A 15,440-nucleotide genomic window follows, 5' to 3' on the forward strand; every position below is an offset into this window, starting at 1 on the left:
TAGGTCTCAGCCCATAATGTTGACTCTGTTTCTGCCAATTTAAGCGTATTCATGGGATCAATATCCAGATTACTAAAGACTTTATTATTACGACATTTTCATATGTACCATAGAATCCAAGCAAATTGATAATCCTCCATCTATGGTAGAACTCTCCAGAAGAGATGATCCATGTTTGTGAATAGAGAACTTGTGGGAAAGATTTCGGGTTTTGATGGTATCTTCGAGAGAGTCCAAACCTAGAGTGCTGGAGGACATTCAAAAAAATACATGGTTTATCGATTCTTCATGAGCTCCACATCATGCACAACAGGTATCCCCTTGAATCTCTCTCCTTTGTAAATTTTTATTAACCGCGATACACCCTGTCACTAGTTGTCATAGGAAATGTTTTAACTTTGATGGGCATCGTATTTTCTAACAAAAGGCCTTCAAGACGTCAACTGTGGGGCCTATCAAAAGTGGTGGTCTTACTCTATCTGGATAAATCCGTTCCACCTGATATTCTGATTTAACTATATATTTCTCAGTTTTTGTAAAGTGCCATCCATCCCTATCTATCTTCTGAGTCCTACTCAATGGTATATTTTCTATAAGTTTTCTGTGGGTCCACCAAGACCTGGATTGTCTGCGAGTTTCAAATACACGAAGTAAAGTCAATGAGAGAAACCACTGTAAAGTCTGGATATAAATTGTGTTAAAAATGGGAAATCCAGCTCATTTCAAAATGTCGTTTGAAACTCAAATTTATTGAGACCCATTGAATTATGATCTATAATTTTGATAAGACTGACTACGTAGATCCAATTTTATGATATTAATCTGGTTATACTCATTACGTTTTATTTAATTCCTTTATTAATGTCATGTTTTGATTGACTGATAGAATGATGTAATTTTTATAAAAAAGTTTTAAAAATAAAAAAATGTTATTTTGATTTTTTCTTAAACATAAACAGGTTAAATCTCTATATATTTATTTTAATTATTTTTAAAAAGTTATTCTTAGCAAGCTAATTAATTTAAATAAATACTGTCTTTTATATACAAAGGATTGATGTTTTAGCTTTTGTATATGAAAGATTAATGTTTTAGTTTAGAAAAATATGATAGTCCTATTTTTTTTGTTATAAATATAGCCTCCAAAAAATAAAATGACCAAATGTTTGACCAATCAATAAGATTTCACTATTTCATATTTGATATCTTTTAGAAAAGTAAATAAAATAATGTCAAGTTATATTATATTTTTAAAATAAAAAGCTAAAACAAAAAAAATAAAATAATAGTAATTACAAAACAAAGAATTTTTTAAAAATATAATTTTATCGTCGTCAACAAAACACTAAACTCTAAATCCTAATCTTTTGGGTAAACCCTAAACCTTTAGCTAAATCCTAAACTCTAAATCAAAAGCACTAAACACTAAAACACTAAAGCCTAAACCCTAAATCCTAAACCCTTGAGTGTTTAGTATTTTTGATTTAGAGTTTAGAATTTATCCAAGTATTTAGGATTTACCCAAAGGTTTACCCAAGAGTTTAGAGATTAGGATTTAGAGTTTAAAGTTTAGTATTTTGCTGACGATGCTAATTTTTTTTTTTGGTAACTGTTACTATTTTTTTTTTTTAAACATATATAACTTGACAATATATCTTTTTAATATATTGAATATAAAATAATAAAAATTTATTGGTTGGTGAACCTAGAGGTTCATTCTCGGGGGTGAACCCAAGAACAAGTCTAATTTATATAGACTTAAACTTTAGAGTTAATGGGTGGAGTTTTGGGAGTGAGATTTTTAAAAATTTAAACTAAAAAATAGATATTGAAAATTTAAAATAAAAGTTTTAAAAACTATTTCAATTTTTTTTCAAATTTTAAAAAAATTGAAAAAAATAAAATTTCTATAAAATATTTTTTTATAAAAATTTCAAATTTGAATATATAAAATTCGTAACTATAAAAAAGATAATTTTTATTGATTTGTATTTATATATCTTGAGTATAAAGGTCATTCGCATTTTTAATTGAAATTTATTTTATAATTTTTTTTATTTTTAGATTCTTTTTTGTGACAAAAAATTCTAAAAATGATCTACTCGAGAGAATTTCCCTTTAGTCTATAGTTTTAAAATTAAAATATGTAAAAAAAAATGAGTGGTGAGACTTAATTGGTAAAAAAAAGTAAAAAGAAAAGTATGTATTTATTTATTTTTTAAATATTCCAACTATATTTGAAATATTATTGTTTTACGAAATATTGATGTAAAATGTGGGGAATGATGTGCTCCGGTCATTCTTCGATGTCAATTCTCGGAGGAAGTAATTAATTTTTCATTAAAAGCCCGATTACAAAAAGGATCTAGCTGGTTGTGAATTATAGACCTATGGTTTGCTCAAACATAGCAGCCCAATGAATTTTCTAGTAGGCTAAAAAGGCTACAAAATATTCGTGGTTGGTCTATTTTAAGTTCATATGGCGACAATTATCTATATTTCTGATTAACATTGTATGTGCACAGTTAAAAAAAAAACATTGTATATGTGAAATTTGCTTATTTTGTCATTTGATGAGAGTTTTGCAGATTTTGGCAAATTATTAGCTAGAGCAGATTTTGGAAAATCTTATAAATCAAAAGAACCTAAACGACTAACCCTACATATATGTTTTAACAAAAAAAAACTTCATGTATACATAAGGATGCCTATATATGACTGTTTTCTTTTTGGTGAACATATATACGACTAAATTACGTCTACATGATTACATTAACGTGAATTTCATGGAAGGGATGTATGGTAAACGCGCAAGCACTTTGCGGAAATCTAAACAAATCTTGCGTTTAACAAACATGCAGATCAAAATCAAGATACATAGATGATAGGTTGCAGGATAATATTATGAACTGGAATTTATATACTGATCATCAGTCCGATTATAATTACGTGCTACCCGATTGTAAACCATCACAAATGATAGTTCATATATTATTTGTGAAATAAATAGCTGGGGTCCATCAGTTTCAAAAAAAATAAAAAAATAGCTGGGGTCCTGGGGAGGTATGTATAGTTATTTGTTGATGACAGATAAGAGCAAGTGGATAGAAATTCCATTCAAGCACAGACCATAGAATATTTTCAATAGTCTGTTTTTTCATTGAAATTACTTTCAAAATGGTGTTTTATATCAGTAATGCACATTCTTTTTTGAAATTATTTTTTTCACATGTTTTGCACAGACTTGTATACCTTAATCAAAGATCTCATTAGTTTAACGTTAAGATTAATATCTTCGAACGGAAATGTTTCTAGACACAATAATATTGGTAATTTTGTAGGGTTTTCTAAATTCGCAGCAGAGTTGAAAGCAAAATTATATATTCAATATCTCATTACAGTAATGATGATGATGGTCATGATCTCGCTAGCTTATTTATACACAGTTAAGTTAACAAGAACAATGATCAAAAGCATTACAATTACCACCAACATTTTTTTGCCAAAAGTGAAAATATTATTTGTTAGAGGAGGCGGAAGAGATACTGAGAACTCCAGCCCACACTTGCTTCCTCACCTTTGCTCTCTGCGGCTGACTAGCAAACGAGCTTCCGCTTCCACCGCTGCCGCCGCTATTACCACCACCGCCGTCTCCACCGACAGTTGTTGTTGAAGATTGGCCGCTTGGGTCACTCATGGTTTTGTTCTTGTTGTCTTCTTGGACTCTTTGTTGTTCAGAGTGCTCATACATAAAATGAACTAAAAGTGGATAATTATAGTCAGAGACGCAAAAAGCATATTTTCTTGGATTTTATTGTAAAATGACAATGCACTGGCATGGTTAATTGTATCAACCAATGAAAAAACAATCACTTCTCACGTTCGAATCACTTTAATGACAATAATTGACGGTACTATAATAGTTTTGGTTGATCTTATCTTCGAGAGATGGAATCTAACGGTGAAGAAGGGAAAGCCAATGGTAATACGGTATATATCTTTCGAAACAACATTTTTTTATGTGTATAATGCTGTAGCCACACAACCTACCACTCAGCTCTATTATTGAGGCCTCACTCCTCAGCATGACGCATGCAATATGACATCAGTAATATCATGTCCTTCTTTTTTTTTTGTTCAACTATGAGTAATATGTCTATCCTACAAATTAAACATGTTATTGCAGGTATCGATAGCAGCAAGTTATGTTCTTATTGATGAAAACCATGGTAATAACTTGGGATAACATATTACGATAGAGATATGTTGATATTTTCTTTTTTACCAAAAAAAATGTTGATATTGTCTTAACAAAAATAAAATTTAATAGTTGAAACATGTGAGAGGTAGAGAAAATATAATTTAATATTTTAAAATATATAAATTAGAGATGATGATAGATGGCAATTGATAGGAAGCAGTATCAACAATCCATAGTAAGTAGTAATAACACACAGGTTAAATTTCAATTGATGAAATCTGGGTTGGAAACCCTGCTGCGGAAGATATTTTTATCCTTTTAAATGATAGAAAGCTGCCGTTATTGTATCGTTATATAGCTTTCAACTCAAGACATGTGCAACAGATCCGCTGTAGCACACAGGTTAATTTCAAATCAATTGAATGAAATCCGGGTTCGAAACCCGGCAGCGGAATATATTTTTTCTTTTTGAACAGAGATAAGAAGTGCTGCTATTATTAAATTGTTATATAAATTTCAACGCAAAACAAGTGCAACAGATCTGCTGTCACACAGGTTAATTTCAAATCAATTGAATGAAATCCGGGTTCAACGCCCGGCAGTGGAATGTTATTTTTTACTTGAAAGAGCTTTTCTCATACTCCCACGAGTGACTTTTATTCTTAGTGTTTCTCATCCATTATTGTCTCTTTTAAAGATGACGCTCGCTGAATCTCAGAAGGTGGTGTGCTGCAACAATCTCTGACGCTGGTAAAACCTATGTTGTTGATGATGGCTGTGCTGAATCAGCGTTTGGTTTAGGGGCAGTTGAAGGCGATGATTGTGGAGGAGAGGAGTGAGTTTGGTTTGTCACACGCTGTGTTTTGCCTCTCTTGGTTTCTTGGGTTGTTGTGGACAGAAGCTGCTTGGCTCGCCACCTTAAAATCTAGTTGTTTCTGTTCCTTTTCTTCAGGTGGAATCTGCTTCTTTTCTTATGTTTTAGATATGAAAAATCAGAAACATGTGTAGTATCATAAATCTTTTGGAAGAAAATTAAAACGTAAGTGATGCATGCTTAGTTGTTTTTGGTGTTGATTGAAGAGCTGCCAATTCCAGGATCTCTGTGAATCTTGTTTGTCCATAGCACACTGCCTTTCTACAGTATATCACTACCCATATCTACTGCTTTGGTCCTTAGCTCAACCAAGTAGCGGTCAATTTCATTTTTCGTGCTTTGCAACATATGCTCTAAGACTACCAAGGGGGTTGGCCTAGTGATTCCGTGGAAGTTCGGCTCCCAAGGTTTGATTCCCGTTAGGAGGGGATTAAGCAACCGGCTCTTGTCCTTACCTCTGGGATTAGTCGGGTCTTTAGGGGCCGGATGACCCGGGTTATCAAGAAAAGAAAACAGATGGTCTAAAGAAAGAATCATAAACATATGTAGTTTCCTGTGAAAAGGAGGAAAATGCAGTGAGATAGAATTCCAATGGATTACATGTACAGGTAGTACACACTCTCTCTCTCTCTGTTTCAGTTACCTCAATGGAAGAGAAGAGAGTCATACATAAGTGCTCTTGTTAGAAACCATCCAGCCGTTGTTTCACACACCTAATAAAGAGGAATAATCAACAGAATATGTGGTAAACAGCAACATCGAACCACAAATGATTATGAAATATATAACTCTATAGACTATATAAAATTCTTTAAGTTATGTGCACAACAGAGTAAGTAAAGTCTAGTGGAATTCAAGTGAAGCATACTTGATGAATCCAAGGAACGAATTGACTCTACTCTAGTTGATTCGTTCTCATTGCTTCTACTCCTAAATCCAACTTACGATCTACGCTTTTCTTGTGACTGCTTTGATCATTTGATTGAAATTTTTATACTACTAATTTTTACTGATGTTTCTTAATAAGATTAGATTACGTCTTTTTCTAAAAGTGGATAAAATATCAGATCATCACAACAACTAAAGTTATAACCAAAGTGATGATGATAGTCTAGTAGTAAAGTGGAAGGTTGTCCCGAATATAACTCTACACCTGACCAAAATTATGGATATAATGTCAAGAACTCCAAAAAAACAACCGAAGATATGGATCTGAACTGAATATTGATGGGTTAAAGTCAATCGGCACAATCAAATAATACAATTTTAGCAGGTACTTTTCTCAAACGCCATGGTTTGGGCTGACTATAGTTTCAACTGTTAAGAAATAGGAGTATGTGTTTCCCATAACAATTATATATAAAAAATCAGACAATGTCTTTGAAGCTGACTCGTAATGAATTTTACAGGTGAAAGTATTAAATTTTTTCACCCAAAAACGATAAAATATCAAAAATCAACGCAACCTCCAATTGAGACATTGTACTGGCAACAATGCTTCCTTTCCAAGAAAGGGTACTTCAGTAATAACAGCGAAGTGTCTGAAATAAATATCATCATCCCGCGTAATTACTGGTTTGATCAGTGTCGCTCTCTCTCTCACATTTTCAAAATATTCCTATTTTTAGCGAAAATCAGTTATTGGAATCCGTAGATCTAGCAATCCCCTAAATGCATGTCCATAGACATTGGGATCGATCCAAAGGAGGAGAAAAAATGGTGGCGAAATCAGGATCGAGATGTTGTTGTTGTTGTTGGTTCCTCGGGATCATCGTGGTGATCGCTGTAGTGCTCGCCGTCGTTTTCACCATCAGACATAGAGCAAACCATTCCGATGATGTCGCTCCTGGCTCCACTGATAAGAAGTACGCTGATGCTCTCAAGATCGCCATGCAGTTCTTCGATATCCAGAAATGTAATTCATCATCCATTCTTGATTCATTTTCCTCCTTCATTTAGTTATTTATTTATTTTATTTTATAATCAATTTTGGAGTCCAATGATCTATACATATTAACCACTAAAATTTTTGGAGGCTAGAACGAATGTTTCATCTCGATATCTCAGGACCGGCTCGGTTTATTAGCAACAAACATTGAATTTTTGGGGTTTCTTATAACGCAAGTTACATCTTTAATGTGATTATTTGGTTTTGATTTTGGCTAAACTTAGTTCTACGCATGATTCTTGGCTTTGTTTTGATGTAGCTGGTAAGCTGGAGAACAACAAAATACCTTGGAGAGGAGATTCAGGTCTTAAAGATGGAAGTGAAGCGAGTCTCGACCTTTCCAAAGGTTTATACGATGCTGGAGATCACATGAAGTTTGGCTTCCCTATGGCTTTCACTGCCACTCTTCTCTCCTGGTCCATTCTCGAGTACGGCAATCACATGGACTCCCTCGACCAACTTGATCCTGCTAAAGACTCTCTAAAGTGGACCACTGATTTCCTCATCAATGCTCATCCTTCTCCAAACGTCCTCTACATTCAGGTACAATGATCAAGATCAATCTTTCATAACTTGTCACGTTTCAAGACCATTAGAATACTCATTTTCAAGATCGGATTTGGACACATCCCAGTGAAACATAGGATTTGGGTCTTACATTTTTTTGGAGGTTATATATATAATTATAGAAATTATATTGAAAAAAATTGTTAGTTTTTAATAAAAATATTTATGGCCTCTAAAATCATAGATCCGACCATTTTCATATTATTCATTTTTTTTCAAGGTGGGAGATCCGGAGACTGATCATAAATGTTGGGATAGGCCAGAAACAATGTCAAGAAAGAGAACTCTCACCAAGATTGATGCAGATACTCCAGGGACTGAGGTTGCCGCAGAAACAGCAGCAGCCATGGCTGCAGCATCTCTAGTCTTTAAAGAAAGTGATACCAAATATTCAGGCACGCTTCTCAAACACGCCAAGCAGTTGTTCGATTTCGCCGATAACAACAGGGCATCTTACAGTGTCAACATACCTGAGGTTCAGAGTTACTACAACTCCACTGGCTACGGAGATGAGCTTCTATGGGCAGCGTCATGGTTGTACCATGCGACAGAGGACAAAACATACCTCGATTTTGTGTCTAAAAATGGAGATGAGTTTGGAAATTTTGGAAGTCCGACATGGTTTAGTTGGGACAACAAGCTTCCAGGAACACATGTATAGAGATTATGCACTTGCTTACAAATTATTATGTTCTTATTAACCCTTATTTTTTAGTTTAAAAAAAACATTTAATAACTTATGTACCATTGCAGGTACTATTATCAAGATTAACCTTCTTCAAGAAAGGACTATCAGGGAGCAAAGGACTTGAAGGTTATAAAGAAACAGCAGAAGCTGTCATGTGTGGGCTCATACCAGACTCCCCAACAGCTACATCTAGTAGAACTGATGGTATAATCTCTCTTACATCTCACATTATATCATACTTTCACTCATGATGTAGAATTTCATATAATTCTCTGAATATTTGTTGAATTTTTTTTCAAGGTGGTCTTATATGGGTTGCTGAATGGAATGCACTGCAACATCCTGTGTCCTCAGCATTTTTAGCCACACTCTACAGTGACTACATGCTCACATCCGGTGTTGATAAACTATCTTGTGGTGACACATCCTTTAAACCATCAGATCTCAGAAAATTCGCCAGATCCCAGGTTCTTTATAATATTCCATTAAGCTAAACTCATGACCTCTTACATATACTATATGGTTTCATATTAACACTTTGCAGGCTGATTACATGCTAGGGAAGAATCCAGAGACAATGAGCTATTTGGTGGGTTATGGTGATAAATATCCAGAGTTTGTGCATCATCGAGGAGCTTCGATACCAGGTGATGCAAACACAGGATGTAAAGATGGATTCAAGTGGCTTAACTCGGAGGAACCGAACCCTAACGTGGCTTATGGTGCACTTGTTGGTGGACCGTTTCTGAACGAGACGTTTATTGATGCGAGGAACAATTCAATGCAGAATGAGCCGAGTACTTATAACAGTGCGCTTGTGGTTGGTCTTTTGTCTAGTTTGGTTACTAGATCTTCATCGGTAGAATCTTTTATTTGAGATCTTTATTGAAGTTGTTTTAATTAGAATCACACAACACATCTTATTTGTCTCATTCTATCTATGTATGTATATGTACGAACATGGTTGAATTAATGCATGTGGTTTTCATGTTTTGTATAGCATATGGTAAAAATTTCTCCTATTTGTTCACTGTTCTTCTTGGAAACATGTTCTACCAGACTATAAAGGGAGCAAAAAAATAACTCCGTTGCCGGGACTCGAACCCGGGTCTCTCGGGTGAGAGCCGAGTATCCTGACCAGCTAGACTACAACGGATGGGTGAACACTGGGTGCGTTTTTACCATCATCTATATAATCGATGAATTGACATCAAAGAAAATGTCAAGCACACACAAATTCAGTTTTTTAGATGAATGATCAAAACAATAAGCCATGGTTTCAGTCTAAAAGAATGAAATCACTGAATCATCATATTTATTACTTATTGGTGTATTTCTTACAGTGTGCAAATTAAAAAAAAAATATTTAGATGTTCTTGTCGATGTACTTTGCATTTGTGAAGCAGTCTTGTGTTGTTCCCCATGCTTTCTACCATTCCTTTCCCTCCATATCGAGCGAATCGATAGTTAAAAAACGTAGCGAAGAAGGAACAGAGTGATTTTGTCCCTTGATGTGTCAACCAGGATGTTCATAACAGAGCTCGCTGTGTAATCTGTTCACAGCATTTTAAATACAAGCACCTTCCATACTTCTTCTGAGTACTTGCATTCAAAGAATAAGTGGTTCCGAGTTTCCAAGGGATAATGGCATAGGACACACTCAGCATTGGCTCCTGAGAACAATTGCTTGACTTTGTCCCCTGTTGTTAGACGATTGTGCGTCGTAATCCAAGCCATCACCGAGAGTTTTTTCATATCAATAGATGAATGATCAAAACAATAAGCCATGGTTTCAGTCTAAAAGAATAAAATCACTGAATCATCATATTTATTACTTATTGGGGGTATTTCTTACAGTGTGCAAATTAAAAAAAAAAATATTTAGAACCAAATTCAAATGATTATTTGCTTGTTTTTTCATGAAAAAAGCAAAAACTCACAATGCCACAAAAAAAAGGAAGTGAAATATATCAAAAACATGACAAGGGTTTCGCACATAACGAAAAGACTTTATGACTTCACTCGGCTCTAGACTGACCAGCACGAGAAGAGAGGATGATACCAACAATGAGACCGTACAGCGCAAGTGCTTCAGCAAAGATGAGAATCAGAATCATTCCCACAAACAGCTTTGGCTGTTGTGCATTCGCTCTGCAACACACAAAGACCAAACATAAAAGTAAAAAAAAAGATTCAACCTTTTAAGCTCTAAACAACATCTCTAACACGAAAGATCCAATCTTTTTCTGAACTAGTTTGTTTCAATTACCTAACACCGGCATCGCCGACGATGCCAATAGCCATACCGGCGGAGAGACCGGCGAGACCACAAGCGAGACCGGAAGAGAGATGAGCGTAGCCGTCGAAGAGATAGTAAGACTTGGCCTTTGGGTTGATTCCAGTACTGATGATGACAGCAATGATGAGACCGTAGATACCTAACACACCAGCCATAACGACCGGAACAATCGATTTCATTACAAGCTCTGGTCTCATCACACCCATCGACGCCACACCGACCCCGCTCTTCGCTGTCCCGTACGCTGCTCCCATGCCTGACAAAAAACGGATGAGATCAAAAACCCAAACCGTGGATTCATTCAATTTAGAGGATGTGTTGAAAGAAGGATTTGGTGTTACAGGAGAAAACGAGAGCGGCGGCGGCGCCGAGGAATCCGAAGAAGGGAGCAGTTTCATCGCCGCTGAAACCTGAAGCCATCGCTCGTCGTGAATTGTGCGTCTCTTCCGATGAGATCCGATCGCGAAGAAACGATTTGAGAGAGAGAGATCAAACTTATGTCGACAATGATTGGTTTAGTAAATTGCCGGCGTGTAAGCCGGCGTGTCAAATTAAACCGTACTTAAATTAGTTACCTCTCCACCTAAACCGAACCATACCAATTTATTATCGGGTACAAGTCGTTGTGCATTCATGATGCCTGAACAATTGGAAAGTGCAGTTTCTTTTTTCGTTATATTTTCAACAAATCACTGATTTTTTTGTAACAGTTACATAAAACCCATGTTCGAAACTACGCTAGGCGCTAGTCGGGCGGCGATCCCGGACCTAGCGAGTTACCGAAAAATCGGAGATTAAGCAGGGTATACGCAGGGCCTAGTTTTTATATAATTTTATTTAATTTAATATTAAAATTAGATATATGGTGCAAATATAACATAATATCTGTATATTGAATTTATACTACTATCTATCTCTAACAAAATCCATTATTAAAAATATATATACATATGATACATGTGTAAATATTAAACAGACTTCATCAAAAATATTATAATAGTATGTAATTCCACTGCAACCTTTCATCTAACATAGTATTAAAATGTTTATTTCATGAAAGGAAAGTGAACTAGTAGTACGTTTGACATATTTTAAATTTGTTTTGTCTTAAAAATCCCCCCAATAAATAAGAAATTAAAAATGCAAAAATCTAAGAATTGACAATATCCTACATCGGAGAGAACAAACAAAAGTTACTCGGCAAGTACTCTATAAATATACATATTTCTCTGTTGCTCTAATGTGTATGTGGGCTTTAGATAACCCAAAGCTCACCGACAGTTTAAAATTTACACGGGAATTAAATCGGTTAAAAATCGGGTTTTGTCCGGTTTATCAGACTAGGCGGCCGATTTTATGTGGGTCCGATTTTATGGACCGAATTGGTCTAAAGCGCCACGGTTCTCTACCGTCGAGCGTCTAGGCGGTCGCCTATTCGGCTAGGCGGCCGCGTTTTCGAACAGGGCATAAAACTAATTTTTGATAACAAAGGTAAAATCAAGTGAAGATACTTTCAGAACAAATAATCTGTAGATATGACATCTTCCGGAGAGGTGTGCTCGACATGTCCCACTGCTCTGCGTGTGCAGTGGGTTAAATGGGTGTATACGGTTCCGAGATTGGAGGGTAGGTGACAGCAATCTCTAGTTCTCTGTCTCGAACGACGGCACCGTTTGTCAGTGGATTCCTCCTCGTGTTAAAGGTGATGCGATTTTGAATGAGTTGGTTGCTCTGTGATGTGTTTCTTGGTGAAAGTATTGATGTTTGAGGTTCTCAGAAACTGTAGGTTTTACTCGTTGCTTCAAGGTTTGAGCTGCTTTTCTCTCCAGGTACTCGCGGCAACTGGGGTCTCACTCTGCTCATACATTTTCCTTGGGCCATCGACGCTACGCTTACTCCAATGTGCCTTTAGGACCATAGTCTGTCGTAATAGAGTCTCCTTATCTCTAGGTGCTCTGTTTAATTTCATTTATGCGTTCTGCTTCTTGTTTTCTCTGTGTTTCTGTAAAAAAAATTAAAACTTGATATAGTAATTTAACATTTTACCAAAAAAACATAGAATATATTTAAAAAGTTGTGTTAGAGAAACAAGTAAAGTGCAGAGAATTTCAACAAAAAAAAATGATATTATTTTACACATGTTATTTTCTACGGGGTTACATGAAGTTTTGTGATTTAAAATTCAACTTTTAACTAAAATACATAAAAAACTATCAATATTAAAGTGGTTAGAAATCCAATATGACGTAATGCTATAGAATATCAACGGTGTGTTTTTTCTCATGAGTTTTTCTCAGAAAATAATAATAATAAAATAACAAAAAATGTGAGAGATAATAAAAAGGAAATATCATTTCTCCGTGAAAATACTCTTCCAAATTGATGAGACACCATAAGTCCACCTGGCATTCTAGCATTGGTACATATCTACTCTTTTTGAGCTTTAAAAAGTACATAATTACTTTAAGCTTTAAATTTTAATTACACAAACGACTGATTTAAAAATATAATGTCTAGAGACTCAGTTACAGACACCCACCACTAACTATGCCCTTAAGGCAATCCCAGTTAAAATTTGTAAGACAATATCTAAATGCTAAAAAGGTATAAAACTTTGTAAAAGCTGATGAGAGAAGCACATGAGGATCTCATCAAAGAAATTCAACAAAACGTGAGAGATACTTTTAATATGTTGCACGGCGACTTGTTCACTTTATTTTTACGGGTTAAAATTTAATTATTAATTAAATTATACAAAATAATAATATTTTATTTATGAGATAGTTTGTTTGATATATAAGAGCAACTCCATCAATATAAAACTATGTAGGTATCGAAAATAAAAAGTTTAGTATGATAATAACTAAGTTATGTTTTATTTTTTTAACCAAGTAAAAGATTTGTTTTACCTTATTTGAATGACATCTCATTTTTTAATTCCTAATCGGTTTCTCAATTCCCTAGGAACTTGCCGATAAATTTGATCTTAAAGCATTTGAAGTATTCGGTTTCTCCACCATCTTTTTTTTTTTCCATCAATAATTTTATTTAAAACTAGGGTAGGTCCGCCCTACGGGCGGAATATTAGTTAATTTGATATTCACTAAATGCTCGAGTTGAAATTTGTTTTAAGATTCAAGAATTTGGTTATCTGTTATGTCTTATTTATTAGTATGCGGTGGTATAGTTGTTTTTCGATTATTCTTGCTTTGGTATTGTATCAAATTAACTAATTGTACAACTCATAATTATAGATGTACAAATGTGGATTTGTGATAAAGTTTGATGACAATACTGTTTTTTTTTTAATTCTTATTCATAGTGGAGTGTGCATGTGTCAGAAAGAGGCATATAACAAATTTTATGTTTTTGTGTATGGATTTTAAATATATATTATTTTGTATAATGCATACTTGCTCTACAACATTTGCTTGTAGACTAAAAAAATTGTTTTCTATATTTTTAAAAGAGAAAATATTTAGTCTAGAATATAACATGGACATATGTATTGACTATATATAAAAGTTGGGTGTTATTTTAAAATGACATATGTATAGAGATTTTTTAACCATTACTTCACTGGCATAAAACATTTATAACTGTAACTACTTTCTTTTAAAAGCAAAACTAATAAAAGCGTGTACAACAAATGTATTTTGATATATATTATACTCCCTTTGTTCCTAAATAATCTATGTTTTAAAATTTTCACACTTATTAAGAAAACACTTAAAATTTTGATAATAAATGTATGATTTTCTGTGTTTAGTGATTTCCTATGATTTTTAACCAATCAAAATTCAGTAAACACAATTAATGTTTCTGAAATTTACAATTTTCCATTATTACATACATTGAAAATGTAAAATATGAATCTTTTAGAAACAAAATATTTTTCTAAAACATAAATCATTTAGGAACGGAGGGAGTATGCATCAAGTTATAAAGGTTGGAAACATTGCAAAACTGTTTGGAGCAAAGTTTTTAACTTCACGACCTTCATCTTGACGTCAGTTCAGTGTCGGCCCTGGCCACAAGCAGAAGAAGCATGGGCTTCTAGCTGACACGATAATAAGTATTTTCGCGGCCAAATATTTATAAAAAGTGCCTTTAGCCTAGTGGTTCTAAGAGAAATTACCAGTGCTAGAGGTGCTGGGTTCAATTACCCTTAACTGCATTCATTTATTTTGGCTCTAAATATAAAATGGGACACGTGTCACTCCCAGAACGCACGAATTGATGATGTGGCTTCACGGGAGAGAGGCGAACATTTCTTTATATATATAGATATGGAGCAAGCCCAACTATTACAAAGCCCAACAAAGAGCATCCCTACTCCACACAAACATGGCCCATAAGCCCAAAAAAAAACGGAATCCCTAGCTACCAAAACGGAGGCGCCGCTCTCACGCTCAACCGCTTCGATCCACGCCGGAAACCCGCAACAATCGAAACACCGGTGCCATCTCCCATGATCGATCCACCGGTACACACCCAAGCTCAAAGCTCCACAACATCATCACCGCTAACGCCCTCAAGACGGAGTTTCTAAAATCGGATAGCATCAATCGCAAGGAGAGCAAATCCGTCACTGTTAAACACCACCACCGACGTTCAAGCTTACCGCAAACCATCACCCAGTTACCACCGGGGAGCGTCAATCATCCTCCGACGAGAGTTCCTCCGGCCAAACCAACCCGACATCGCTAGAAACTAAGAAAGCAACCTAAAAACTGAAATAAAAGACCACTAGCCGGCGGTGCAAGGCACAGAACAACCTTCACACCCTGGAGACAAGAGCCGGCGAAAGCGGAGCAGAGGAAGCCTCCGCCTCCCGGTAACAAGGCCGGCGTTGATGGAGCT

The 15,440-nt window shown here is 35.1% G+C and overlaps 3 protein-coding genes and 1 non-coding gene across 4 annotated transcripts; 1 reads left to right on the forward strand and 3 right to left on the reverse strand.

Annotated features, from left to right (window-relative positions):
- Window positions 1-3,361: 3,361 nt before the first annotated feature.
- On the reverse strand, window positions 3,362-3,907 carry LOC103829464. Its single transcript, XM_009105124.3, has one exon. It carries the CDS (start codon window positions 3,749-3,751, stop codon window positions 3,518-3,520), a length of 234 nt encoding a protein of 77 aa, XP_009103372.1. The 5' UTR covers window positions 3,752-3,907; the 3' UTR covers window positions 3,362-3,517.
- Window positions 3,908-6,660: 2,753 nt separating this feature from the next.
- On the forward strand, window positions 6,661-9,308 carry LOC103829466 (endoglucanase 2). The gene is made up of 6 exons (XM_009105125.3): window positions 6,661-6,990; window positions 7,283-7,566; window positions 7,811-8,245; window positions 8,344-8,482; window positions 8,579-8,745; window positions 8,823-9,308. Exons 1-6 carry the CDS (start codon window positions 6,747-6,749, stop codon window positions 9,153-9,155), a joined length of 1,602 nt encoding a protein of 533 aa, XP_009103373.1. The 5' UTR covers window positions 6,661-6,746; the 3' UTR covers window positions 9,156-9,308.
- Window positions 9,309-9,361: 53 nt separating this feature from the next.
- Window positions 9,362-9,434, reverse strand: TRNAE-CUC. Its single transcript has one exon. It is a non-coding gene; the product is annotated as a tRNA-Glu (tRNA).
- A 655-nt stretch (window positions 9,435-10,089) lies between these two features.
- On the reverse strand, window positions 10,090-11,158 carry LOC103829467 (V-type proton ATPase subunit c2). Its single transcript, XM_009105126.3, has 3 exons — window positions 10,919-11,158; window positions 10,548-10,833; window positions 10,090-10,429 (listed from the first exon to the last, which is right to left on the reverse strand). Exons 1-3 carry the CDS (start codon window positions 10,995-10,997, stop codon window positions 10,297-10,299), a joined length of 498 nt encoding a protein of 165 aa, XP_009103374.2. The 5' UTR covers window positions 10,998-11,158; the 3' UTR covers window positions 10,090-10,296.
- Between the last annotated feature and the right edge of the window lie 4,282 nt (window positions 11,159-15,440).

The sequence above is a fragment of the Brassica rapa genome, chromosome A07, assembly GCF_000309985.2.
Source record: "Brassica rapa cultivar Chiifu-401-42 chromosome A07, CAAS_Brap_v3.01, whole genome shotgun sequence".
Taxonomy (NCBI): Eukaryota; Viridiplantae; Streptophyta; class Magnoliopsida; order Brassicales; family Brassicaceae; genus Brassica; species Brassica rapa.